This window comes from Misgurnus anguillicaudatus, chromosome 14 (assembly GCF_027580225.2).
Source record: "Misgurnus anguillicaudatus chromosome 14, ASM2758022v2, whole genome shotgun sequence".
NCBI classification, from domain to species: domain Eukaryota; kingdom Metazoa; phylum Chordata; class Actinopteri; order Cypriniformes; family Cobitidae; genus Misgurnus; species Misgurnus anguillicaudatus.
The window spans coordinates 29,832,817-29,860,509 of NC_073350.2; the positions used below are offsets into that span (position 1 = coordinate 29,832,817).

Consider the following 27,693-nt stretch of genomic DNA (forward strand, 5'->3'; position numbering starts at 1 on the left):
TCTTAATTGACGAGATATCTCGCCAATGGCGGCGAAAGAGTTAAATGGCATTAATCAAAACACTTACTTTGTCATATTAAGAACACTGTCATTGCTGCTGTCATCCTTGGAACGTCGCTGCTGAACTTTTTTTTGACAGCGATCAGCTGTAAAATGTTTTGGTACTGCACGACTTTCATTGATTTCGAGTAAAATAATGGAAAGTTTTTCATAAGATCCCCTGGGGTCAATGTGTTAGCATGACAGAAGCTTGATGCTGTCGGGAGAACAAGCAACAGCCGGCATTTTTCCTTCACCTGAGTAAATTATTCGATTTTGATGGCTTGCGTTTCTTCCCCGCCACAGAAAACCAGCACAGGTTTATCAATGCCATCAAAAGTATTTTTTGTTTTTGTTTTTTTGTTGATCACGTAGTACAAAGTAGATGAGGAAAACTAGGATTCTGTGTGTATTCAAAGCTCAAAGCGGCGCCATTATTGTTTACAATGCGGCGAATGGTGCGGTGATTGGTTAAATGGATTTATTGCATTTTGCAGAAAAGGAGGACTGGCGTTAGTTGTGGTTTGAAAAAAGTGAGAAAAGATGACAGAATAACACGCCGGATTTCAGATTTTGCATAAAATGAAGAATTTACTTTTTAATACTGACCTGATACAATACTGATTTTGGTGGTAACTCGTTTTTTTAAATGGCGTTTATCGCGTTTTGGTACCAAACTCTTCAAATAATCTTATGTGAGCTAAATCAAACCTGATTTACTTGATTTGTCCAGAACTTTAACAAATGCCCTTTTAGCCAGACAGAAGTCTAGTCCCAATCTAAAACGCATATTTGAGTTGAAAACAGCTTGCACTGTTATTTTGTCTCAAGATGCACACCGGTAATACTTTTTTGTATGTTTGTAAATAACTAAGGTCTAGCGCTGGCTTAATTTAAACCCTGTCCGAGAAACAGCCCCATAACTGGTAACTTATGAGTTACCACAACAATTTTCTTTAGCATGACACAGACAATTAATAGAGACCTGTTACCCATAAATGACCTTACTGATGAATTTGGAGAAAGCACCACCCCTTGTTTGTAATGTTAACATTACATTGATGTTATTTTCCCCTAAAGGCCTCAAAAAGCCACAGTCACACCAAGAAACCAAACCAGAGACTTACTCGCTCATTACTTCAACTTCCCAGCCTTCAGGTAACAGAATACATTCACAGAACACAGTAAGACTTATTTTGAAACAATTTCATGCAGGCCTACAGTACTATAGAAACATACTATAATATTCAGAACTCAAAGTTAATCTCTAACCCAAGAGGGCTCATTCTGTACTGAATGATGTACATGACCTAGTTTTACTTATTATACAAACTGAGCTTTACTTCAGTAAACCATTAAGAGGGTGGGGGGGGGTCTAATGGTATTTCATGCATTCTGACTTCTAACTGACACGGTTACACAGTTGGATTCCTCATGCTAAACATGCGCAAAGGTTCAATAAACCATGTGGACGTATGATGGAGTATTTCTGCTGAATGCACTTTGTCAGGGTTTGTACAAGATTCTAGAATTTTTTTTTAAAAGTCTGAATTGCGCAAGAAGTGTTTCAAGTACAGTGGAAGTCTATATTTGAGCACTTCAACTGGAATAGCGCGCGCACACACACACACACACACACCAACCAAGAGCCAACACAAAAAGACGTCACCAAAGAAGTGTGTTGTTATCTGTGAGGGAAATTTAAGGGGTAGGATTTGTGGGCGGTCCCGGTGATAAAACAACCGGTTCATGAGATGCAGGATGTAAGTAAACCTGCATCAAATGTTTTTTCAAAAAAATGACTTCAAATAAGTTTTTCGGGAATAGTGGGATAATGTTTTGTGTAAGTTGCTTGCTTGTGACGAACTCCATCTGCGGTACTCCTCCAAGAGCTTGACTTTATTCAAAAAGTAGCAGTACAGCTGATCTGTCTTTTATAAATCTGAAAACTCTTTGGAGATTTGAAGGATGCAATACTACTCTATAAGCACTCAAGATTAACATGAGATTAGCAGAAACAGCGTGTGTTATGTGACGGGCACAAACGTTTGCTGACTAGTGTTGCCAGATCTCGCACGAAAAACAGCAAACAAGAAAAATCCAATAATAAATCGAAATAATTCAAATGATTCATCTCAAAGATCAAAATATTCGTACTGGCATGTTCACACTTTAATAACACCAAAAACTTGATCACTTCATGAGCCAAAAACCATAAACGGCTAAGTACAAAAAGACCTGGACCTGGCACGCGCAGCCTCACAAATGCGTACAATACACAACGCCAAGATGGAGGTTAATTGCAAAACATAATGCTGTTAAATTATTTTGGTCAAAGCTGTGAGTGATAAGCAAGCACGCGAGACGGCAGAACATTGCTATGGTTATCTGTGTGTCAATCATCAAATTTTCGGGAGTAAGTCTTGTTCCGTACAGACATGTAACAAACATTTAGGGAATTCACTTCCGCATTTAAATGTGGTTGTCGCTCCCGAAAGTTTGCAGTGTGTACGAGACCATAATGTTGTCTTGACTTCAGGATTACAAAACTTCCATAAATGTCTAGTAACCAGTCACTTTAAAGTAACCACAGGCAGGGGCGTCATGCACCATTTTTTTTTAAGGGGGCACAGTGTGCAAAGCTCACAGAAATTTGTGCATACACATACATCAAACGAATTATATTATAGAGCTTTCAGTCTTTTCCATGGCACTTACATTTCTAACATTCTAAACGCCCCTGCCATAGTGCAAAAACCTCCAAAATAAAATTGTTGACTAACTTTCATATCAAATACTATTCAATCGGATTAATGACATATTGGCATCATATTTACATCTGAAACGGCATGTGTCCTATTTACGTTTTGTTTAATGACTTTAATTCTGTCATTAATGCATTTTTCACAACAACTGGCAAAAATTCTTCGTACAAGAAGGCCATTCTCAAATAACGAATCTATAACCACATATGTGTACAAACTCCACCAACCTGTACAAAATCATACTACGATTGCACGGATGTACACTTACTGACAACAATACGGAAGCAATGCAAATGAAAAACAACAACAATAGAACAATAGAAATCATGCTTATTTAAAATGCTTTTCAAATAATTCTTAACTAAGTACAACTCCAGCAACACATAAACTAAAACAAGATAATATCAAAACAAAACATACTATGACATCCCTTAACAAATCTTGTCACGACAACCGCCAAAACCACTAAACACACAATAAAGACTTTTAAATGATGTGATAGAGCACACATATCCAACTAAAACACTAAATCAAACTCTTAGTATAACAGAGCTAAATGCAAAAACAAGTCTTACCTTTTGTCGTCGGGCAGTTTTTATTCCACAAGTGGACATTCAAAAATGCGCGCAACAATTCTCAGTGGAAGAGAACATGTTTATTTATCCACAGAGCAAATCATATTACTTCTGGAATATGCAATATGCAAAGCGCGAGTGTGGGGGAGAACCATGAGTTTGTTTAAATGTTAAAACAAAAAAAAGGAATTACTTGCGAAAATACAGATTATAAAAGCGGTCATCATGAGACCTCCTGCAGCGCGAAACCCACTATAGATTGTGTTCGACAGGCTGATGACGTCAAAGTACCGCGAGGGTGAGTCGAGGAATCATCGGAAGAGTTTGATTTCAAACCGCTTTCGCGGCACGTTGATGTCATCCGCTTGTCGGTTCCAGTGTTATAGCATGAAGTCGAACACACGTGTAAATGATCTTTATTAGTGATGTACCAATGTTTAGATATGTTCTACTCAAAATATTTTAAATTATCTTGAATGAGCATCATTATAGCCTGTTGATTTCTGGAGTTTTGTCTAAATGCTAGGGTATGGCAACTGCCATACCCTGCCATACGCAAACGCCGCCCCTGCTACTAATATAAGGTCGAGACGGTCACATTTTAAACCATACAATTTCTACACAGAGGAGGTTAACAACACATTACCGTACTGGGGATTTGGAAATGTTGTGAGCGTGTCTTACACGTTTTAATTCCCAAATGCAGCCAGCAGCAACAGCTAAGCTCGTGGGCGCGCCGACTGCAGCGCCTGCCGCCAGAATAAAGTAATGTACACGATCAAAACACTATCAAAACTCTGAAAAGTGACACGGATGCAGCACAAAATTGACAATTTGGGCATTTTAAACAGATTAAAAGATTAATGGACGCTTTTTTATTTTTGAGGTTGCTTGCAAAATCCATTTGGCTCAAAAATCCAAGGGGGCAGCTGCCCCCTCAGTTTCAATGGGCATGACACCTCTGACCACAGGGGTACTCTTTAGAATGACAAACTATTAATAGGGACCAGGGGTCTTATTTATAAATCTGTGCGTAGGATCCTTACTAAAAGTTTACATGTGCCCAAAAGCCAAAAATGGTGTCGTCATGTGTAGGCACACCAGTTAGCAATGTTAGCAAGTGTGCATATGTAAATTTGCCTCATATTTCGCCCTATACACTCAAATTTTTAACTATAAATATCACCTATTGACTGCTGATCAGCATATTAATGATCTATGTGGATCTAAAATATACTGGAGTGAAATAAAATAATTGTTGTAATCGTTCTTCTGACATGTACTCAATCTCACTTAAGTTCAAGAAATCACTATTTGTGTCGCCAATTCCCTTTGTTCCCAGAGTGTGCGTATGCTAGGGCTGTTGAAACGAATTTCAGTAATCCAATATAATTCGAATATTAAAAAAAATAATACTAATCGAATGTTAAAACTACTATTCGAATGGGATTAAAAAAAATAGATTTAAAAATATTTTTTATGTGTTCACTATCTAACGCATTTATGCTGTTAAATACCGCTAGCTACCTCGACCCGCATTTTCATCGGCTAATTCATTTGAAACAAGACCAGCAGCAGGAGGTACGTGAGAAAGAGAAAGCGGAGCTGATAGCGAATGCGGAGGAAGGTTATGAGGAAGACGAGAACGGAGCAGCCAAGGTGAAGAGGACAGTGTCAGGAGAAAACCGCTCTCAGTCGGGACGACCGTTTTGGGAATGTCTTTAATGCTAATTTGTTTGGATAAGTTTGTCTTTTCGACCAGTGACAAAATACTTGTTCAAGATCACACTTCCTCTAAGGTGTGTTTAAATGAAAAAAGAAAAGTGAAATTAGAGGCCAGGGGATGTATGTGCTGTGTGTAAGTATTGTATAACTAATGATGCGATCTTCGCAGCCCTCATACGTGAACAAAGAGAACTGCGTTGATAATGAAATTTTTCATTAAAGTTGACAACTTTGTTAATTTTGTGTCTAAGCTTAATCATTAATTAGCAAGAAAGCTATCACCTGTTATTAAATAATGACATGTTTATTAGTAATACTGCAATGTCTTCTAGTGGACATAATTTAAAACAAGTCAACTATACGAGCTCATAGTGGCATTGGCAATGCATAAGCCCGTTTTTACAACGTGTGTAGATAGGTATAGTAAATATTAATAAGTCAAATTTGAGCATTAAATAATCGATTATAAATCGAATATTAAAAAAAAATAATGAATGAAATTCGAATGGGATAATAGAGGAAGACTGACAGCCCTAGCGTACGCATGGGTCAGAGTTTACTTACAGGTGCGTGCATTCTCCCAGCAAGTTTTTTAATAGATCACAACCTTTGCGTGGAAAGTGGCACACGCATGTTTTCATCCCCATTTTGCTTTATAAATGAGGCCCCTGGTGCCCAGAAATTATCTTAATATATTGATGAATTTGGGGGAAAAGCCCCATCATTTCTTTGTAATGTTAATATTATGTTTATCATGTTATTTTTCCCTAAAGACCTCAAGCAGCCACAGCCACACCAACAAAGCAAACCAGAGACTTACTCGCTCATTACTTCAACTTCCCAGCCTTCAGGTAACAGAATACATTCACAGAACACACTAACATTTCTTTTGAAACAATTTGATGCATGCAGAACTCTCACAAAGAGGCGGTCTTAACTTAGAGGCATAATTAGGCGGCTGCTTGGGGTCCCCTACCAGTGGTCATATTAAGGGGGCCCCAACCAACCTAATAAATAAATAAATAAATAAATAAAACTTTACACCATCATGAACACTTCAAAAGCATTGTAAATTGTTTTAATATTCTTAAGAAATATGTTGAAATAGTAGTTAAAATGTCCAGTTCATGTTTATCTGTCACCACACACATGCACCCACTTCTTTCACAATGACATGGACTAGTCCGTAACGGTGTGCGGCGTGAAAGATAAACACGGAGTGACAGGAGGACTGGGAAAGTACACAAACAGAGACGAATCAAGACAAATATAAATGCAAAACTGAGCTTTGGTGAGTCAACCGCTTAGTTCTGCTAGTAGTAGTCCTAGCCCTACACTGAGTAAATAAGGTTACTACAGAAAAAAAATAATTTACCCTTATGTTATGTTGGGGATGTTTTCGTCCACTATGGGGTGCTTAATTTGGACACAACTTTCTCTGTGTTTCAGCAAATGGAATGATTTTTGGTAAAACTGCTAATTGTTTAATAAAAAAAATCCAGGATTTTTACTCTTTAATTGCCAATGATTTTTTCAAAAACTCAAAACTGATTTGGAGAAACACACATACAATTACTTATTTTCAATATAAAAAGTGATTGTGGACTGTTTTTTTACCTTTTATTACAGGCATGTGAAAGATTAGTAACAACATTGGCTTTGATGCATTGCTAGTTTTTATGCAGCATCAGATTAATTTTTTCCCTCGTTTACTTCTTTTTACTTTACTGTTTGTGGCTGCTTTTGCCCCATTGACTTATTCTCTATTGGTTTGTTTGTGTTCTCTGCTTTCCATCTTCATTTTGGAGTAAAAAAAACGTCGTTCTCTTTTATAGAACGGATGGGGGGCCCATACATAGCTTCGCCTTGGGCCCCAATTTGCTAAATCCGCCACTGCTTTCACGTGAACAATTTTACGTGAACTCTTAAAGCAATACTATATACTGTAACAGTTTTTGCATTGCATTACAGATGTTTTGCTTAATACACTACAGAAGAAGGGACCTACTGAAGAGGATGAAGTATGTATAAACATGCCACAAATACACTTACAGATACGTTTTGTTGTGAAAAATCTTCTGTTGTCGCAGCTTAAAGTGCAAAGAAATATGTTTGCCCAATAACCTGAATAGTCTAAAAAGACTGTCTAATGACATGGGTACATTTTCAGAAAAACAGAAATGGTGCAGAAATGTTTTTATCTTTTCCTTTCTTCCATCATGCAGAATGTTTATCACGTTTACTGCACCATCCCAGACGAACCAGTAAAAGCTGTTGCTGAAGATCATACCTACAGTTTGGCTTTCTGACTTTCACTCAAGACTTCATTATCTCTTTCGTTTATTATTCATTTACATTATTGACCTGCATTGTTAAATGTTTAAACAAAGTACATTTATTTGTCGACGACAAATGAATGAAGCTTAAAGTAAACGCAAGGAGATGTGCACGAGACAAGCTAAACGCGTTTTGTCACGTGGATACATTCAGCTGAGGAGAGTAAAATTAAGAGTTACATACCTTGTGTTTTCATGTTTTGTTATGATTCTCCACACGATATGATTTTAGTTGGTTTCAGCTTGTTGAACTTGAGGTTCTTGTATACTTTCTGGTGTAAATTTAAGGTGTGCCAACAAATTGGTTTGCCATGATAAGCTGACACAAACATAGCTAAACATATCATCATAACGTTGAAAAATAACACAACGTTAAGTCATATTGTCTTGAGGAATGCAATCGTTTACTTATGGTACCGCGATACCATAATTCTCCATAAGCTGTGGATTCACTCTCGCGATATGGATGTCATACGCCGACCGATCTGCGCAGCGCTGCGTGAAGTCGAACACGCATAGTCCGTTTTTTATCCAAAGGCTGCAGTCTCTGGAGGTCGCATTTCTAGGCTGCATACGTCATCAATACTGTCCTATTTCAGGATATTAACAATTATAAAGTTGACTATTATTTTTAATTAAACGTTAATTGTGGTAATATGTGTATGACTTGCGAATGTAATGCTTATTAAACTTAAATAAATCATTTGATGTAAAGGTATTAGTCAAAAGCAATTTTCCATAATATTTGCATGTTAAAATGTCAATGTTTGGTATTTATGCACATAAGCTGACACAAAAGTGTAATTTGTATCTGTTTAACCAGCTTATAATAAATGGATATAAATGATTTCAATAGGTTCCATGGTAACTGGAGGGGCGGAGCTACAGTCACATTTATTTTCAACAATCAGGATAAACAGGTTACTGCTGGGAATTTGCTGTATGACAAATGTGCTAAGTGAGAATATAGATAAGATATTTATATTTAAGACTTTGAAATGTTGTTTGTAAAAGATTTGTAAATATTATAAATGTAATACATTTGTTTGTAAATATTTTAGTCTCTAAAATGTTGTTTGTAAAAGAGTCACCCTTATTTAAAAACAGACTGCGGTAGTTATGACCACACAATCTATAACCATATATTACGTTTTATCAAACCTACACACATTTATAGATACACAACAAATAACAAAAAGATCCACAAACACCCAGAACACAAAGCATCACTAGAACATGACTACATTGGTAAACTAAAAATGAATTAGATTAAAATCTTTAATTCTAGTTAATGCATTGCCTACTGGAAAGAGTTACCATTTAATTTATAAATACAGCACTAGCATGTGCAGTTTTATTTAATGATGTCAGTACGTTCTATAAACATACATTCTATGTGCAATGATCGTTTTGATATTATCAGAAAGGTGTGAATGAGAAAGTAGGCCGTTTGGTTTCAGGTTGAGTGTCAGAATTATTTTTGTCCATGTGTTGATACATACAGACCATCAAGTGGTAAAAAATAATACAAATTAAACAGTAGTAAGTCCTTAACATTTTTTATTCTTATTAAATATGTATAATATTTAATATATAGTTCTTAATATTTTTTGCTACTGAATTGATTAGCCAGCGACAACCACTTCCTTTAACTTTAAACTTATATTTTTTTATTTTAATTCCCATAAAAATGCTAAAATATAGCATTTAATATACACTCACCTAAAGGATTATTAGGAACACCATACTAATACTGCTTTGACCCCCTTTCGCCTTTAGAACTGCCTTAATTCTACGTGCCATTGATTCAACAAGGTGCCGAAAGCATTCTATAGAAATGTTGGCCCATATTTATAGCATCTTGCAGTTGATGGAGAATTGTGGGATGCACATCCAGGACTCAAAGCTCCCGTTCCACCACATCCCAAAGATGCTCTATTGGGTTGAGATCTGGTGACTGTGGGGGCCATTTTACAGTGAACTCATTGTCATGTTCAAGAAACCAATTTGAAATGATTTGAGCTTTGTGAAATGGTGCATTATTCTGCTGGAAGTAGCCATCAGAGGATGGGTACATGGTGGTCATAAAGGGATGGACATGGTCAGAAACAATGCTCAGGTAGGTCGTGGCATTTAAACGATGCCCAATCGGCACTAAGGGGCTTAAAGTGTGCCAAGAAAACATCCCCACACTATTACACCACCACGACCAGCCTGCACAGTGATAACAAGGCATGATGGATCCATGTTCTCATTCTGTTTACGCCAAAGCTGCCACTTTTGTTATCGTTTGATTTCTCTGTTTTCTCTTGCTTTTATTAAGGCTTCATTGCAACAATTTAATTGAATTTAGTAATATTAAATACTACACTGCTAACCAAACTACTGAATTAGTTTATATAAATATACATAAATCTCCCTTCAGGACATTTAAGTGAGAGTTGCAGGCTGATTTGAAAGTGCATTTTTCACAGGAAGTAACACATTTAGGCTTTTCATGTATATGTGTTACTATCAACTAACTGATCAGTGTGCAACTGGTAGCAGATTCATTTAAAAACATTTCAAAATAAACCATGCAAACTTCCACTCATAAATAACCACATACACACATGACAGTGCGCAGACAAAAGAAGAATAAAACCACATCCACATACTACTTAAATTTTTACAGGTTGTGTGCTGTTCACATACACAAACAGCTAAAGGAAAAGGTACCTCACTCAAAAGATGTTACTACACTAAAAAATGGCTGGATTCCCTGCTGAAAAAAACAGCATCAAACCAGCATGGGAATTGTGCTGGTCTATGCTGGTTTAGCTGGTGGTCACCAGCATACCAGCACCAAAACACAACATATGCTGGTCTTGCTGGTATGACCAGCATGGGATGCTGGTGCTAATGCTGGTTTGGTGCTGGTTTAGCTGGTGCTAATGCTAGTGCGGATGCTGGTTTAGCTGGTGTTCACTAGCAAACCAGCACCAAAACACAACATATGCTGGTCTTGCTGGAATGCTGTTTTTTCAGCAGGGTTATTTTTGACCCATAATGGTCAAAAGGTTAAAATTTACCTACTCATGGGTTGTTTAAACCCAACTATTGGGTAATTATACCCCATGGTTGCATAACAACAACCCAACATCGGGTCATTTTTAACCTTTGGGGTAATTTTTAACCAAGCATATGTTTTGTCCAATATTTACCCATTATGGGTCAAAAATAACCCAGCCATTTTTAGAGTGCATGAATCAAGGCTACAATAGTTTTGCATTTTATATGAATTTTTTATTTTGAGAATTACATGAGTCAAATTGAGCTTGAGCTGCATTACATGAGAGGTAGCACAACAGACAGCCAATAAAAATCTGCATTTCCTTATCCAATCATCAGGCAGTTTACTTAGAGCAAGGGTGTCAAAACATACAGTACGGCCCTCTGGGCGAACACGGCCCACAAAAGTATCAAGTCCCGCCCTCATGATTTATGAAGTATTATTAAATACATATTTTCAAAAAACTTTTCAGGTGGGACACAGCCGGGTTTTTACAGATGTAAATTTGTGTGTGTATTTTTTTATTGTACATTATGAGTATGTTATATAAATTTAGTTTTTCACTAACCCAATTTATTCTAGCTTTCTTGCTAATAAATGTTTATTTAGTTAATTATATTAACACAATCCTTAAAACATGATCCGTCCGTCACATGGTGATATTATTTAACATCCGTGGCTCTGACATTTTCTTAGCAGTATGTATGGGTGGGGTCTGACAGTCACATGGAAAAAATTTGCATATATGCGCAGCAGAGATCTGCCTTGATTTGTGTCCAAAACCTTGGGAAGCAAATGTTCACGATACGATAATCGCACAGATAAATATTTTGATATTCCGCCATGACGGTATGCCGTTACAACCCAAGTACAGTACTCACATCCAGGTGCTGTCATTACTGCCTGCAATCCTAACCAGAGCAAAAACAGAAATATATTTAAGGCTTTATACACTTCATAACACAGGATTAAGATCTTTTAGACCAAAATATATCAATTTTTAATCCTATGTTTGGCAATGTTTGACGTGTTATTTATAGAGTTAGTATCACTTTTATGAATCCCAGTTTTAGGCCACGGTTATAAGAAATAACAATGCAAACACTTTACAGTAGTACTGGATGGTAAAAGCATTAAATTCGGATGCAATGTATTTACGTTTAGCATCTGAAAACAGCTAAAAACATGTTAACTGAGCATGTTGCATGTTGTCCAATCAGTGTGATTAATCTGCAGAAACATCCATGTAAATCTATGATGCCATCTACTGGTTGTAAATATGAACAGTGTGAAACAGATCATGTATTTGGATGTGTCTGACTTTTTAAATGAGCCCATGAGAAGTTTGTTCATCATGACGGCTTCCTCCACTTCTCCAAAGAACAGATGTGTCTGTAAGAAACACAACACAATTACAGCTGGTGTCCTATCTGATGCTACAGCTGAATGATTTTACTCAACTTGCTCTTTTATAACAAAACCATAATAAAAATCCAAATATATCTCAAAGAAACATTTTCAGAAACCAGAATGAAGCCATTGATGATGTCTATGAGATAACACTTAAAGTCCTAATAGGAGTGTGAAGATTCAGAGTTTTAGGAAAACAAAAATACATTTCCTACTTTATGCCAGTGCCACAACAACACATAGCAAACTAAAAAGATAAAAAAGTGAATTGCATTCATTGTTGATTTTATTGCATTTTACAGTGATCGTAAACTAGTTATAATGCATACTGTACTGCAATGCAGTGAATCTGGACATTTGCAATGCAATGCACCACTATTATTTAACATCTAACACTCAAAACCAAATGTGTTACCTTAACTTTACACCTAGTCCACAGTGTGTAATGCTCTGAGGTTTACATGCTTCACGGCACTGTAAGGGTTTGACCATCACTGCTGTACATGAAAATCTTCATAATGAGTAAACAAACACATGCATGATCTCTCTTATGTTGAAACACTGTAGATTCTCACTAATGTCATAGTCATTTTTTGCAGTAATTTATTCAATTTAATTTTCAAAAAGTATTGGATGACATTTCTAACACTTCCTATAAATTCCTTAAAATTCCCTAAATTTTTTCATTTGACAAATATCTTTTTAAGTTGCTTTATAAAGCATCTGTTCAATAATATAAATGACATTAATAATGATAAATCACTTACTATAACTGAACCTCCATAAGAAGAGGCAGAAGAGTGATAATGAAGCAAGTGTGAGAAAAGACACAAAATGAAACTCTCAAGTATCTGAATTAGGAAGCAGAAGATCGGACCACAGGAAACCACAACATGCATTTTGCCATGAGCTTAATTTATGTTAAATACAGAAACCCTTTATCGGTGGTGATGACAGAACTGCCCAGCTCATTATATCACGTGAAACCACTGACAGTCAAAGTTGATTTCCTCTCTAACTTCTACCTACACTGAATAAGGACCTCTGACACACTGAAGTCTTTCTCTGAGACGTACACAGACTGGAGAACATCACTATATACGTTTTATATAAGCAAACAGCGAGAGTTGTGATTATTCAGTCAAAACAGATCCTGAGAATGAGATGAACCTCAGATCACCATGCAGTGATGTCAGAGGTGAGTACTTTTTTTGACATGCAAACGTGTGTTCGGGATATTCTACCTGTTTTGTTTTATGGAAGAAAGTAATTTGGGGCAGAAATGACATGAGGGAGATTAAAGATGACAGAATTTTTGGGTGAACGTGTTTTTATAATGCTGATGTAAAACAATTTGTTTTGTGATAAAGGACTGCAGAAATAAAATTGATAAAACAGGCAGTTCTAGTCCTTCATTCTGATTGGTTGAAATGCGTTCTAAGCTGTGATAAAATACCCTGGTAACACCATATTTTAAATTTTTCCATAATTGCGCAATTAATGGCGATATGCAGGATAAATGTCAATAAACATCCAGATCGCATGCTTTCAAACATATTTGATCCACACTTCAACAATTGCGATATAAATGTTAATGTATAAAAAAGATGAATGTTAATTTATTAAAATAAACACTAAGGATTATAGAAATTTAACAAATGCCCTAATGATTAAAATAATATGTTTGCTTTTTATAGCACCTTTCAAGAACCCAAGGTCGCATCACAAAATTAATATAATCAATAGACAAATAATAACAGACAGTCAGAAAGGAACATACAAAAGAAAGCAAAAAACAACATGAGAGGCCAAGCAATCAGATGAGAAACATCACTTAGTCTCTATCAAGGGGGGTTTGTGTAGCATACAAATAGAAATAGAGAAGCAGGAAGAAAGATAATTATTTACTGAGCAAAGTGAATAGATGAGTTTTAAGTTGAGACTTAAAAGCACGACAGAGATTATGAGGCAGACTTTTCATAGCTTAAGGCCTATAATACTGAAAGAGTTTGGCCACGACAAGCAATTTATCATTGCTAGATCTGAGGGTTCGGGCAGGAAGGGTGTACTAATTCGGCAAAATATTGAGGTGAGAGGCCATGACAGGCCTTATAAACTAAGACATGGCCCTATTTTAACGATCTAAGCTCATTGTCTAAAGCGTACGGCGCACAGTTTAAACGGGTGTGTCCGTATCCACTTTTAATTTAACGACGGGAAAAATGGTTTATGCGCCAAACGCACGGACTAAAAGGGTTGTTCCTATTTTCGTAATAATAATGTGCACTGAAAAAAATGATTCATTGAATTTAATCAATTTTTTTAAGGTAAGTGATTGCAATCAATTTATTTAAGCTACATTTAACCAAAAAAGATTAGTAAAGTAAAATAAAATATAAAACTTTTGTTTAAATGTAGCTTAAATAAATTGATTGCAACCACTTACCTTAAAAAAATTTATTAAATTCAAGGAATAATTTTTTTCAGTGTGTGCACTGGGAAAAATACTTTGCTGCCTTAATTTTTTTTAAATCAACTCAGATTTACAAGTCATGTCAACAGAGATGAGTTGTCACAACTTATAAAATATAGTTGAGAAAAGTCAACTTAATTTTATAAGTTATAACAACTCACATGTGGTTATAACAACTCATCTCTAGTCAAGATAAATAATAATAAGTTGAAATGACTTGTAAATCCGAGTTGATTCAACAAAAAAATTATGGCAGCAAAGTATTTTTACAGGTTGTGTTTTGGGCGTAACGTGCATTCTCAGCTCTTATCCCCTTTAAAAGCAAGCTGCGCCTGATGCCATGCAATTCCCTATTTGGATGGTGGAATTTGTAAACTGAAAAACTAAGCAGAGGAAGAAGACCACCAATTAAAGATTAATGTTAAAAATTGTGTTGTTTTATTTGTATTTAAATTATATTTTTTTTATTAAAACCTTTAAAAGTCATTTTCTTTCAGTCATGGAAGTAAAAATAGCAGGCTTTTATGTGCTGTAAATGTATTGATATCCTACATAATCATTGTAATCTCATAAAATAATTTGCAAATATGCAAGAAAAGGTTTGTACTCTAAAAATACTTTATTTGTGACAAACAAGAGATAAAGAATTTTCAAATGTGCGGAGAGCCGTTTTAGCACTCGGACAGTGCCATGTTTTTTTTTAAAGCATTACTTAAATATGTTTCTCATCTCACCATATCCACAGGTACAGAATACATCCGTGGGATAGAATAAAAAAAACATTTGCATTTGTTTAAAGCAAAGCATTTATTTACTTACAAGGCTAGAGGTCAAGCAGCTCTTTACGCCTTCTAACGTCTCATAATTGGTCCTCATTTATGTCCACGAGACTCAATAATAGTCTTTTACATTTTAGTTCTTTAATTTTCCATATTATAAAAAGGGTTGTGTGCTGCTGTGGATCCATGATAAGCAAACATAGACTTTAGAGCGGGTTTTTGTTGGTCAATGCAATGGCATAGTCTATTTTAGTTGCCTCAAAATAGCAACGCGCCAACAATGCACCTGAACACACCTCATTTTCACACCAGAACACCCATGGGTGCAAAAATGGGTGCATATGCATTTTCTATTTAAACAACATGTCGCTAAATGTGAAAATGATAATTGCGCCGGGTCGAAACTAGCAAAAGACACTTGTGTCACGCATTGCGTGGCATTGCACCAGGTGTATGATAGAGCCCTAAGGAAGCCAGTGGTCACCATGTAAGTTACCAGACAGTTTTTAGCATGACATGTTTTTTTAAGTGGAACCTGGTAGCCACAAATGATCTCATTCTTGAATTTGGAATAAGCACCACTTCTTGTTTGTAATGAAACCATTGCATTGATGTTATTTTCCTAAAGGCGTCAAGCAGCCACAGTCACACCAACAAAGCAAACCAGAGACTTACTCGCTTCAACTTTCCAGCCTGCAGGTAACAGAATACACTCACAGAACAAAGTAACATTTCTTTTGAAACAATTTTATGCATGTAGGCCTCTGACTCAAAAGACTTTAAGTGAAATTTTTAAGCAATACACTGTAACTGTTTTAAATGTTTTTGCATTGCATTACAGATATTTTGGTAAAAAGGTACAGTATGTAGGATTGTGGCCAAAACTGGTACTGCAATCACACAACTGGTGGCCAATACACAACATGACAACATAAACATCAGTTGAGGGCTGCAACTCCACTTTTTAAATGACAATATCCTGGCAGGACCACTGTTGTCAGTGATATAAGTATTTGAAATGAAAATGATTTCTTAATGTCTAGTGACATATCAGGGCCATTTTATGATTAATTGATATACATTTCTTACATACTGTTCCTTTAATGCCAGTTATACTGTACTGCAATTTCTACAAAAATGTTTAACAGTGTAGCATTTGTCACCTTAAATTGTGTTCTATTCATTGCTTCCTGTTTCTTTATGGTTAAATTTAAAGTGGTTGTGGTTTGTGTATCAGTTCGGTTATAGTCACACATGAACACAGACATGATGCTGCTCGTCCTCTCAATCTTTACATTGTTTCTACAGATTCATTCACAGCGTAAGTAAAACAAATTCCTGAGTTCTTTCATTTTTGTTCAATGTTTGTGAAGTAGCTTTAAAATGAAATGCATTGTGAAAAGCCCTGTACAAATCAATGTGAATTAAATTGAATTTGTTAACTCATATCAGCAGAATCTGTAACAGCTTCAACAATGAGTTTTAGAGAAATTCTGCTCTTTAAAGAAACATTTCTAATTTTGTCTTAACACATTCCACCTTTAAGTACTTTTCACCATTATAAGAACTACTGATTGATAGCCATTCAACCATGTTTAAAAAAAGCGCATTAAACATAATTTGCTTAGTAATACAGACAGAGCCGCATTGACATTGTAAGGGGCCCCTGAACTTTCCCTCTCGTGGGGCCCTTCATCCACCAGAAATAAAGCCTACATTCACACAATCATAATAATCACTAAGTGCAAGTTGTCAACCTTTTATTTTGCACGAATAAATGCAATAACAAAATATTGAAACCATAAGTGATCAAAATTCCAAAATGCCTACAATATACAGAAATATCATTGTATAACATATGCACATACTTCTAGTCAGGGGTGACCCGAATAGTCGAAGATTAGATGCATGGATAGGAAAAGCCTGATTCGACTACCAATCTCACAGTCGAATCGTGGCAGATGTGATATAAAATGAGAATCATGTAATTTTGGCTGTATAAGGGTGCACATTATCTGATTTCACAATAACAGCTTTCTCCCAATATATATTAATATACAGACTATGATAATGCTAAGTAAGTATATGAAAAATTAGCTTTCAATAACTATTTTTAAAGTGCGTGAATAAATACCCGTAACAGGGCTACATGTCCATATGGGAAGCAGCTTCCATGTTAATAAACCTCAAAAGTCTCTTTGTTGTAAAAAGACAAAACATGCCCATGCATTAATGTGGCCCTGAATTACAGATATGCTGTCACTTTTTCTCTCTTTTTCTGTATTTTACTGTGAACTGCTTCTCTCTTTTATCCTATCATATTTTTCATGCCATCAAAACTGTTTGAACTAAAGGTTGAATGTACTTTATCACTTTCAGCAAACATCTGATCCGTCCAGGTTAACAGTATCTCAAGCATCAGTGTCGAATACAGTTCAGCCCAAAACTGACAGCTCAACAAACGTACAGGAAAATACACAAGAAGCATCATCCACAACATCTCTCTTTACCACAGTAACAGCTTACAATAAGACGTTTATTACAGTAAAATCTTACTGTTTGAGCAGATCATCTTTAATTGACTGTGTTGTTTATTTAATAAGTATTGTTTGTTTACTAAAATGATTTTATAATTGACACTAATATTCTATTGTGTTATGATTGTTTCTGATTACAGATAAGAGACCGACATTAACAGTCATCCATGATTCTCCGCTCGGTGAATTTAGATTTTACTGTGAAATACCAGGATCAGAAAACACTGGTTATATTTGTTATCTGTTCATAGAGAATGATCATAAACAATTTTTAAAGACAGAGTTTAATGGAAGGTTTGGAAAAATACAGTGTATATTTACAATCCCTGAAAATTCATTGTTCATTCAACTGGGTAGCAAACTGCACTCAGTTAAGAATAAATCAGCGAGCTGTAATTATTCTCCAAAAACTGATTTAACTAAAAGGTCACCAAACAGTGACAAATACAACTTAACAGGTGAGTAATGTTTATCATTTATATCATATTTGCTGTTTTACATTACTTGTTAAAGTCCAGTGTTGTTTTTTCTTTAATGTGTATTTCTCACGACAGGTTTTCTTCCTGTGCAAAATCACAAAGTCACCCAGCATCAGACACCAAACACAACACAGGGATCAACAACATGTAAGTTTGTAAATGTGTTTATAAAACGATTTTGTCTCTGATGCTAACTGGTCAATAGCCTGGATTTATTCACAGTAAAACAATTTATAATTCATGACTGACATCTTCACAGGCTACTGTAAGTACAACAGTCTCATGGCAATTTGTACGTAAGGTAGCTAATTCATATTAATTCATCTGACCACATTCATACATTTTTGTACGATTAGCTTTTGTTCCTGTAATATTGGGGTTAGGGGTGGGGTTTAATTATCGTTATTAATTTTTTTTTGATAATCGTATGCTTTTCTACAAATTAATACAAATTAGATGTTCAAAATTCTTGTAAGATCAGGCTGATTAATCTCACTGTGCATAACGCACAGCTAATTGTTAGCAACACTCACTGTCAGAAAAAAAATGGTTCAAATATGTAGGAGAGAACCGGGGCAAAAGTAACGTGGGACAAAACCAACAAAGCGATTTTCTCCGAGCCCTGACTACATTTGCATTCCAAATTATGATCGCATCTTTAGCACGCAACCATTGAAAGAGCTCATAAATACGATGTTATTTTGTCACCGTTTTGCACTTGTAGGTCCAAAAAGCTATTTCAACCATGAGAAGTAAATTCCTAAAACAGTCATTTTTTTCATTATAACGTGTTGTGTTTCTGGTTTCATGTGCTATTTAAAATAAAAGTAAATCGGCTTTAATGTCAGGAGTTCCTGCTGCTAATACTGTTGCATTATTTTGAGAATTTATATTAGGCTAATTTAATTTAATTTTCATAGTGTTTATTCTGTTGAAAAAAATGTATTCTCAACAATTCAAGTTTGTACTATCGGGTTGCTGTAACACAAAAAATAGAAAATGTGAAAAAAAGATTAACCCAATAACACGCTTGTGAAAAAATAGTTCATTGAAATATGGCTCCCCTTGTGATTTTAGAAGGGGATAGTACCGCCCCCTTAATCCACACTATCCAACCACAGCACTGCCATTTAGTGCAGGGATCAGCTCATTTGCATTTTAAAGGACACACCCAAAAACAGCACAGTTTTGCTCACACCTACAAAGTGTCAATTTTAACATCTTATAATAAATCATCTATATGATATTTTGAACTAAAACTTCACATACGTTCTTTGGGGACACCAAAGATTTATTTGAAATCTTTAACAAATTTTGTGAAATGTCACCTTTAACACTTGTGATTTTGCTGTGCATTAGACCCTTTTTAAAGGGTATAATAGTGTGTGACATAAAAAAATGCAAAAAGAGAATACAATATGCCTAACCACTACTCTTTGAATAGAAAAACAGTGAAATGTTGGATACACAACATTGTTGTTGACACATCATGCTTTTAAACATGCAATCCAGCACAAGCTCTTGTGGCTAATTGCTTGATTGTTGTGTTTTGTGATGCTTGGGCATTGTGTAACATTACAAAATGCTCTTTGCAGATTCAACACAAACTTTCTCAACTGCAACAGTTACACAAAGTAAGTAGTTTATAAATGAGATACAACATAATATTGTGATATTTACTAATTTACAACAATTTTAGATGTTCAATAAGTTTAAAATATTTCAGCATCTCTGACTGCAGAATCCAGTTCATGTTTAGGAAACACAACAAACTGTTCATCTGGTGAGAATATTTTATTCTTTTTGATTCATGAGAAACATCAAGATTGTATTGCACTGAGCCTGATCCTTATACTGTATGTTCAACATTATATATAAAATGAAATCCAACAATTACAATAATGATGCATAATTGTGGACACATGGTATAATGTGATTCTGTATCTCAAATGTTAGAGGACTGCATTAGTATAAAGGTCATGGGTTCGATTCGCAGGGAACACAAATACTATGTGCTCCTGCCTGAAATCCAGGCTTAAATCTTATAATCTAATAATGAGATGAGGATCATCAATGTTTGATTTCAATTATTTATTTCAATTAGTGCTGGGCAAAAATTTATCGTGATGAATTGCATGTAAAATAAAAGTGAGTTTTTGCATATATGTGTGTGTGAGCTGTGTGTAATTATTATGTATATATACTGTAAATAAACACACATTTATATATGTATTTAAGAAACATTTACATGTGTGTAATATATATAAAATTAAAATTATATATAAATAACATTTTCTAAAATTTATACATTTATTCACACAACACACTTATTATACAAAAACTCCCTTTTATTTTGCATGCAATTAATCACGATAAATCTTTGCCCAGCACTAATTTTAATAGAATTTTAATTTTTACATGACCTTTCTGTGATTTCATTTAGAAAATAGTAAATCATAAATAATATCTGCTAAATGCATCAATGCAATCTAAGTCAGGGTTCCTCAGAATGAGGAACAATATTCACCCACAAACCTCATAACATTAAGACTTCATTGTGCAAAACAGGAATTGAAAGCCACCAAATAAAAAAAGAAACATGGAATTACTAAATTCACAATAATATAGAAAATGAAAATAACAAACACATTCAGTAACTGAGGAAGTGTTTGCTATAGTTTAACACAAGCAACCCTGGTGCCCAACAGATATAAACATTTTGGGTTATTTTTAACTCAGCCATTGAGTTAAATTAACCCAGTAAGTGTTTACAGTTTATTTAACCCAACAATGGGTTAAAACAACCCAACATTTGGGTTGAATCAACTTAGCAGATAGCTTCCTTTTGACCCAATGTTGGATTTAAAACATTTTTTTAGAGTGCATATTGATCTTTGCATTTGCATTTAAGTGACAAATATTACAGCTTTGACTTGAATGTATATATGTAAATATGTATTGAATGTAAATATAATTACTGTATATTTTGTGTTGTCTTGGACTGGGGCTATGTTATAGAAACCGCTACACCATTATACCCTCCCAATGATCCATCGAGCATCACAGAAGGTGAGTTTAAAACATTTTAAGATTTTTGTTAAAGCAGTTACTGTTGTTAACGGTTGTAAAAGTGTTTATTCATTTATATTCTTTATTTCAATCTTTTGGTTCTGAAAACTTCAACTCAAACAGCCGGTGGAGCACGTGAGCATTAACACTTCAAACTCCTTGTCAAATTTGCAAAAACTTCTAAATTGTTGATCAATCGTTGATTTAATTTGATTTCTTTTGAAGAAATTCTGCTTCTGATGGTGATAGTCACCAGTGGAGGTGTTTTCCTGAGCGGACTCATGGGTGTTTGTCTGATCTGTTTTATCAGTAAGTTTAGCGTACAACCAAACACATGCAGATACTGTCCTGACTTTCTTTAATTTTTCTAACACAACACATATTAATGCACTGATATGATGTGTTTTACAAGGACAAAAATTAGTGAAGAAGAGGTGAGATTTACTGATATATTAATTCAAATACTTAAGTTTGCTTGAACAAGAAAATAAATGTGTACTTTTGGTTTGTTTAGTCCTATGAATCCTTCAGTGGCCTCCACACATCAATCACCAGGTACATCTTTATCTTCTACACAGGGGTGCGTTCTCGGATAACGTTGTCTCTTAGCGCGCTACGAAGACTCTTAAGTTAAACCTTAACTACAGGTATACCTTTCCTACGTGTGTTCTCCGAACTATACCTTAGGATGTTGCTTAAGGTAAACCTTCTTAAGATCGACCTTAGCGGGTGCTGTCCATGGTGGAGGTGCTGAATAGGTTGATATCGATTGCTCGACAATCAATTATTCACTTCATGTAATAGGTTTCGCTGCGTTATGAGATAGCGGTGTTCTTTATTAAATAAACATTTTAGAAATAGTCCAAGTTCAATTTATTAGGAATATCTGGTAAAAAATATTTCAAATTGCAAACAACTAAATTCAACCTTCTATATTTGATATCAAACCCGTGCAAAACCCGCAACTCTATTTCCAAACGTATCATATTTAAACTGCTCCAATTCATCCGCTATGCCTTGAAAGGATCATTTATATTAGGGGTTCCCAATAAGTGCGTTGCACAGGGGAATAAAGTGGGTTGTGCAAGTACTTGGCTGTGCATTACACTTATATATAAAAACATATAAAAACATACTGCTGTTGTTCATTAGTTCACGCGTTTATTGTGCTTGGACACTGTATGCACAAGCAGTGCGTTAACAATGCGGATAAAGCTTAATGGACGCATTTCTGGAGCCTGTCTGTCTAAATATAACATATCAAATATTATATAATAGCCTATAAATATATAGTATGATTGCTTTAGATTTTAGCTTTGATTAGTTTTAATGTGGAAATTTTGTTGACCTTAGATTATACAAGCAGTAATCAAGTGCACAGTTTATTTTGAATGTTTATAAAGAATATGGCATGCAGTTGCCTCAAAGTTATAAAACATTAAAAAAACTACTGTAATCATAATTATTTTTGTAATTTTACCCGATTTATTTATGCAGCTAAAATACTAGCCGTTAGACTAAGATTTAACGGATATGAAATGCACAAATGAAATAGTAGGATTCGCTGTATAGCTGCCAGTTTCACCAACTCCATCACCCAAAATATATTTTTAAATAGTTTCTTAATCCTGTAGCATATAATAGTTCGCAGTTGATGTCCCTTTGGAAAACATAATTAAAAATCTAACAACCATCAATGTAATGATGTCTAATTATGTAAATGTTTTATTCTTTAAATATAAAAATATTTGCCTAATTAAACACGGAGTGTATTGCATTTTTGTGGGATAAGGTATAGCTAAGAGTGCTCCAGACCAACCTTCCGAACGAACGACTTACAGAAGTGATACGTAACTAAGAACGTTTCGGAAAACACGTATTAGCGATAAGGTACAGCTTAAGGTACAACTTAAGAACGACGTAGCGTTAAGGTAGTTTCGGAGAACGCAGCCCAGATTATTATAGGTTGCATCTCAATTTTTAAAGTTGCTTAAAAGTGTTAGATCGTGGCATTAATCACTATTGTATTTGTCAGATGATTCTGAAGAACATGAGAAACTATCTGAAGGAAATGAAGTGAGTAGAAACCTGTCTGTGGTGAGCCGTGAACCTCACAAAGATAAATAACATCTTTTGCTTTTAGTGTTTCCAACATGAACTACATTTTGTACTTTAATACCTTCCTTAAATCTGGTATATTTATTAATTGAATTTTTCTTTAGGATAAAGTTTATCACGTGTACTGCACGATTCCTGACGTCTCTACAAAACATCGTGAATTTTATAGTTTAGCACAGATGCCAAACCAACCTCTGTGAATTTAATGTCTTTCTACATTCTTTCTAATGTTATCATCATTTCATCATGTCTTTTTGTGCTTTTATTTGTCAAAAACATACATTTATTTAAACATGTTATTATTGTGATGAACCATTTTATTAAAGAATCTTTCATTTCCAGTTATAAAAGTAAAAAAGAAAGACTAAAAGACTGTATATGTTTTTTTTAACCACTCCAACACTGAAGATTGAATCCAATTGCATATAAACAATGTTCTGAATATTCAATGAATTTGAATATTTGTACAGAATCTGCTGTGATACAGGAGACTTGATGTGAATTGAACAGTAAGATAATCAAAGAGAATTCGTTAATTCTTTTGAATGAGCTTCAATGCAGAAAAATGCTTTTTACTGTTAGAGAGTGTAGTTATGTTATCTACCAGCAGAGGATAACAGAGTCATGCTAACCAACCAAACCACGAGACCTTTAGTGTAGCTCAGAGACGATAACGTTGAATGTGAGGGAGATGCAGAGATTAAAACTGAATGTTTCCTCTAAAAATCATTAGTAAAAAATAAGGGTAAAAATGAGTGAAGTTCAAAAACAAAAATAAATTATGATCAGGTACATGATGACCACCTGCACTATGATGGACTTTCATATTCACCATTCAGTGTGTGTAGGGATAGGCATTTTTCAGTAATATTATTTTAGAATATTTGAGTTTATTAATTTTTTTTATCAAAGACATATACATTCAGACTGCTCACTTCCTGGCTTCAGTGATACTGTAATGATAAAACAATGTTGTTCTTTTTACTGTTTGTCATGTTTAATATATATTTTTAATAATTTAAGTAAAATAAATAGAAATAAAAGCATAAACGCATTTCGTCTCTCCGTTACATTCATAATTTGTTTTGTTTCATTAGCATTATGAATTTCACAACAGCATAACATTAAAGATTTCAAAACTTTCCATTAACATTATCAGTAATATCTCTGTGAAGTCTGTGATGCATTGTTTCAAGATCAGATCAGAGATAAGTGGTGCATACAAAACTTATCAACATACTCTGAGTATTACAACAATGATTTATACTATTTATATGTTGTTAGAATTAAAATAGACCTAAATGTTTTTTATACTGAAGACAGAAGATATACTTTGTTTGTAATGCCCTGATTGTGAACTGATCTATATTTTCATATACATTAAGCTAACAGCATGATACATGTTGTGGTTTCCTGTGGGCCGATCTTCAACTTCCTAATTCAGATACTTGTGAGTCTCGTTTTGTGTCTTGTCTCTCACTTGCTGTAATAATGGAGTTGTTCATCATCACTCTTCTGCATCTTCTTATGGAGGTTCAGTCATATAGATATAGTAAGTGATTTATATTTATTAATGTCATTTATATTATTGAGCAGATTGCTTTAATACAAGAAAAATGAAAAGATATTTGTCAAACAAGAACTACAATATCGACTGCCAAGATCATACAGTCAGGGTTGGGCAAAGATATATTAAAATGTAATTTAATATAAAATACAAAGTACCTTAGTTTTAAGTGTATCGGAATAAACTACTGAAAAAAGATTCATTCAATTTACTCAATTTTTTTAAGGTAAGGGGTTGCAATCAATTTATTTATGCTACATTTATACAAAAGTTTTATTTTATTTTATTTTATTTTACTAATTACTGTTTTTGTTTAAATGTAGCTTACATAAATTGATTGCAACCACTTACCTTAAAATAATTTAGTAAATTGAATTTATCATTTTTTCAGTGTACAAAATACAGCAGCCACAACATGTATCAAAATAAACTACTATATTTTTGTATTTTGAAAATACTAGAAAATACTGTTTAAAAATACTGTCAGTTTGACTCTTTGAAAAATCTGATATGGGCAACTGGTAACTAGGGCCTAGTTTCCATTAGCAACACTGATTGTTATCATCAGAGCCGTGCAGAGACCAGCCCAGTCTCACGGAGTTGCCAATCAGTGCCGGTCTTTCCTATACGCAAAGTACGCAATTTGCATAGGGCCCCGCACCACTAGAGGGCCCCCTTGATCTCAGAATTATTTAAAACCATTATATCAAAGAAAAATTATTATTATGTTTAATGAAAACAAGACGCTATAATTTAAATAATTTGCAAACTTCCGAATTTGTGCGGGTTTTTAAAAATACTTAATGATTTCTTAAATCACTGATATGTACTCGGACAACATGCAGGCAGTTTCTCAATCCGAAGGCTGCAGCCTTCAGAGGTCACATTTGTAGGCTGCATATGCGTCATAAAAACGTATTTTAGAATATTAACAATTATAATGTTGACTATTATTCTTAGTTAATGGTTAATTGTTATATTATGCTTATGACTTGCAAATGAAATGCTTATTTAACTTAAATAAATCAGGCTTGATGACGTATGCAGCGCGCATATGCGACATGATCCGGAGGTTGCAGCCTTCAAATTTAGAAACGGCCGCGTGCATGACGCAGAAGAGTGATTTGGTAACGATGCGCATATTATATGCCCACCATTGATTTAAAACAAAGACAAAGCTATCCGTCTGGAGCAGAATAAAGGGGAAAAACGTGAAGCAAGGGAACAAGATAAAGGATTTGCGCGAGCAGATTAAGTCAATGTAAAGACACGCGTCCTAGCATGGGGCGATTCAAATGACGCGAATTGGGTGACGAAATTGCCGCGAAAACACGCGCTTTTTCCTTTGAACTTCAAGAACGCGCTCTCGTGCAGGATAATTTGAGCGAGAGAGAGAGAGAGAGAGAGAGAGAGAGAGAGAGAGAGAGAGAGAGAGAGAGAGAGAGAGAGAGAGAGAGAGAGAGAGAGAGAGAGAGAGGTAAGAATGGTGCCCACGTCGAGAAAACTTAATAGAAGACTTGAAATTTGTAAAGGATTAAAGTATATGTCACTCGTTTAATTACAGTATGTTAACTGGATAACACTGGATATAACTCATTGTATAGATAATAAAATAATGTATTTTGATTACACAAATCAAACCTAACTATATGATTGTAGCTGCTGACCAGCATAGGGAATCTCTATGGCTAATTTATAAGACATGTTGCTGATACAGTACTGTGTGTTGTACCTTATCTTGTTAATTGAGTCTTTTTGGGCAACTTATGCCTAGAATTATTCAAGGAGATTGATTCTTTTAAATTCCTTTAAAGTTTGATCAGTTGTGCATAATGACATGTGCAACAAATGGATATAGGGTGTCAAACTCATAGATTTGCAATATTTAAAATCAGACACTATTTTTAAAATATTTGGTGTCAACCTCTGTGACAGCTTTAAAGGGACACTTCACCCATTTGCATTAAGCTTTGTATAGTTAGAACTCCAGTCATGTTTTTGAATGGTCGTGCATCATTTCCTCAGTTGCCGCTGAGACAGGAGAAATACAGACTTCAGTGTTGCACTTCCTTCTTTCAATGACGTAAAAATCATCATTTTGCATCATTGAAAGAAGGAAGTGCAATGTCTTTGTTGAGGGAATGAGACTACAAACACCCCTTTTCTCTGTAAAATAGGCACCAAATTCTAAATCTATGTTACATTTCGACTACAAATATAACACTTTCAATAAAGATTAATGTTTCTACGGGTGAAATGCTCTTTTAAAGCTGAAACTTATCAAATCCTATCAGAGGTCCAGAATGTCATTGAAACACACCAGTGGCTTTGCTGTCATCAGTATTAAACATGTTACCCCTCGAAGTACCCCTCCCACAGAGCCCCCCCCCCCCCCCCACATAACAAATCCCAATTTAACCCCTGTGTATTAACAGTATGTATTTATATGTAATTTAATTTGATTCATTACATTTATTTAGATCAGGTAAATTTTTTAGTGCTTCTCACAACACATTTTAAATCAAAACAACTTATCAGCAAATACATGTTTCATGTTATAATCAGCAAGTTTATCAGTCAGGGTTTCAAAGTAATGTGCATATGGGAATATTATACAGCTATAAGATAATACACTATGTGGTTAGTTAACAACTAACTAACAGCAACATTGACTGGGTTTTACCCAGATAGCACAGGTACGTCTGTGAGATGTCTGGTAAAGATCTGGAGATCTGGAATACATCTGGTGTGTAAAAACATCTTATAAAG

At 34.8% G+C, this 27,693-nt stretch overlaps 1 protein-coding gene and 2 long non-coding RNA genes across 3 annotated transcripts in view; all 3 read left to right on the forward strand.

The window, feature by feature from the left end:
- Positions 1 to 5,831: 5,831 nt before the first annotated feature.
- On the forward strand, positions 5,832 to 7,631 carry LOC141369501 (uncharacterized). Its single transcript, XR_012373267.1, has 3 exons — positions 5,832 to 5,955; positions 7,076 to 7,125; positions 7,330 to 7,631. It is a non-coding gene; the product is annotated as an uncharacterized lncRNA (long non-coding RNA).
- A 5,208-nt stretch (positions 7,632 to 12,839) lies between these two features.
- LOC141369503 (uncharacterized) lies at positions 12,840 to 16,203 on the forward strand. The gene is made up of 3 exons (XR_012373270.1): positions 12,840 to 13,100; positions 15,783 to 15,853; positions 15,996 to 16,203. It is a non-coding gene; the product is annotated as an uncharacterized lncRNA (long non-coding RNA).
- A 1,655-nt stretch (positions 16,204 to 17,858) lies between these two features.
- The window catches only part of LOC129427914 (uncharacterized), a 211,901-nt gene continuing 202,066 nt past the window's right edge, over positions 17,859 to 27,693 (forward strand). The window contains exons 1-5 of the mRNA XM_073876432.1: positions 17,859 to 17,873; positions 17,969 to 18,149; positions 18,246 to 18,317; positions 19,766 to 19,804; positions 19,897 to 19,953. Of these exons, the coding sequence (XP_073732533.1) occupies positions 17,859 to 17,873; positions 17,969 to 18,149; positions 18,246 to 18,317; positions 19,766 to 19,804; positions 19,897 to 19,953 (364 nt within the window). The remainder of the gene's footprint in view (positions 17,874 to 17,968; positions 18,150 to 18,245; positions 18,318 to 19,765; positions 19,805 to 19,896; positions 19,954 to 27,693) is intronic.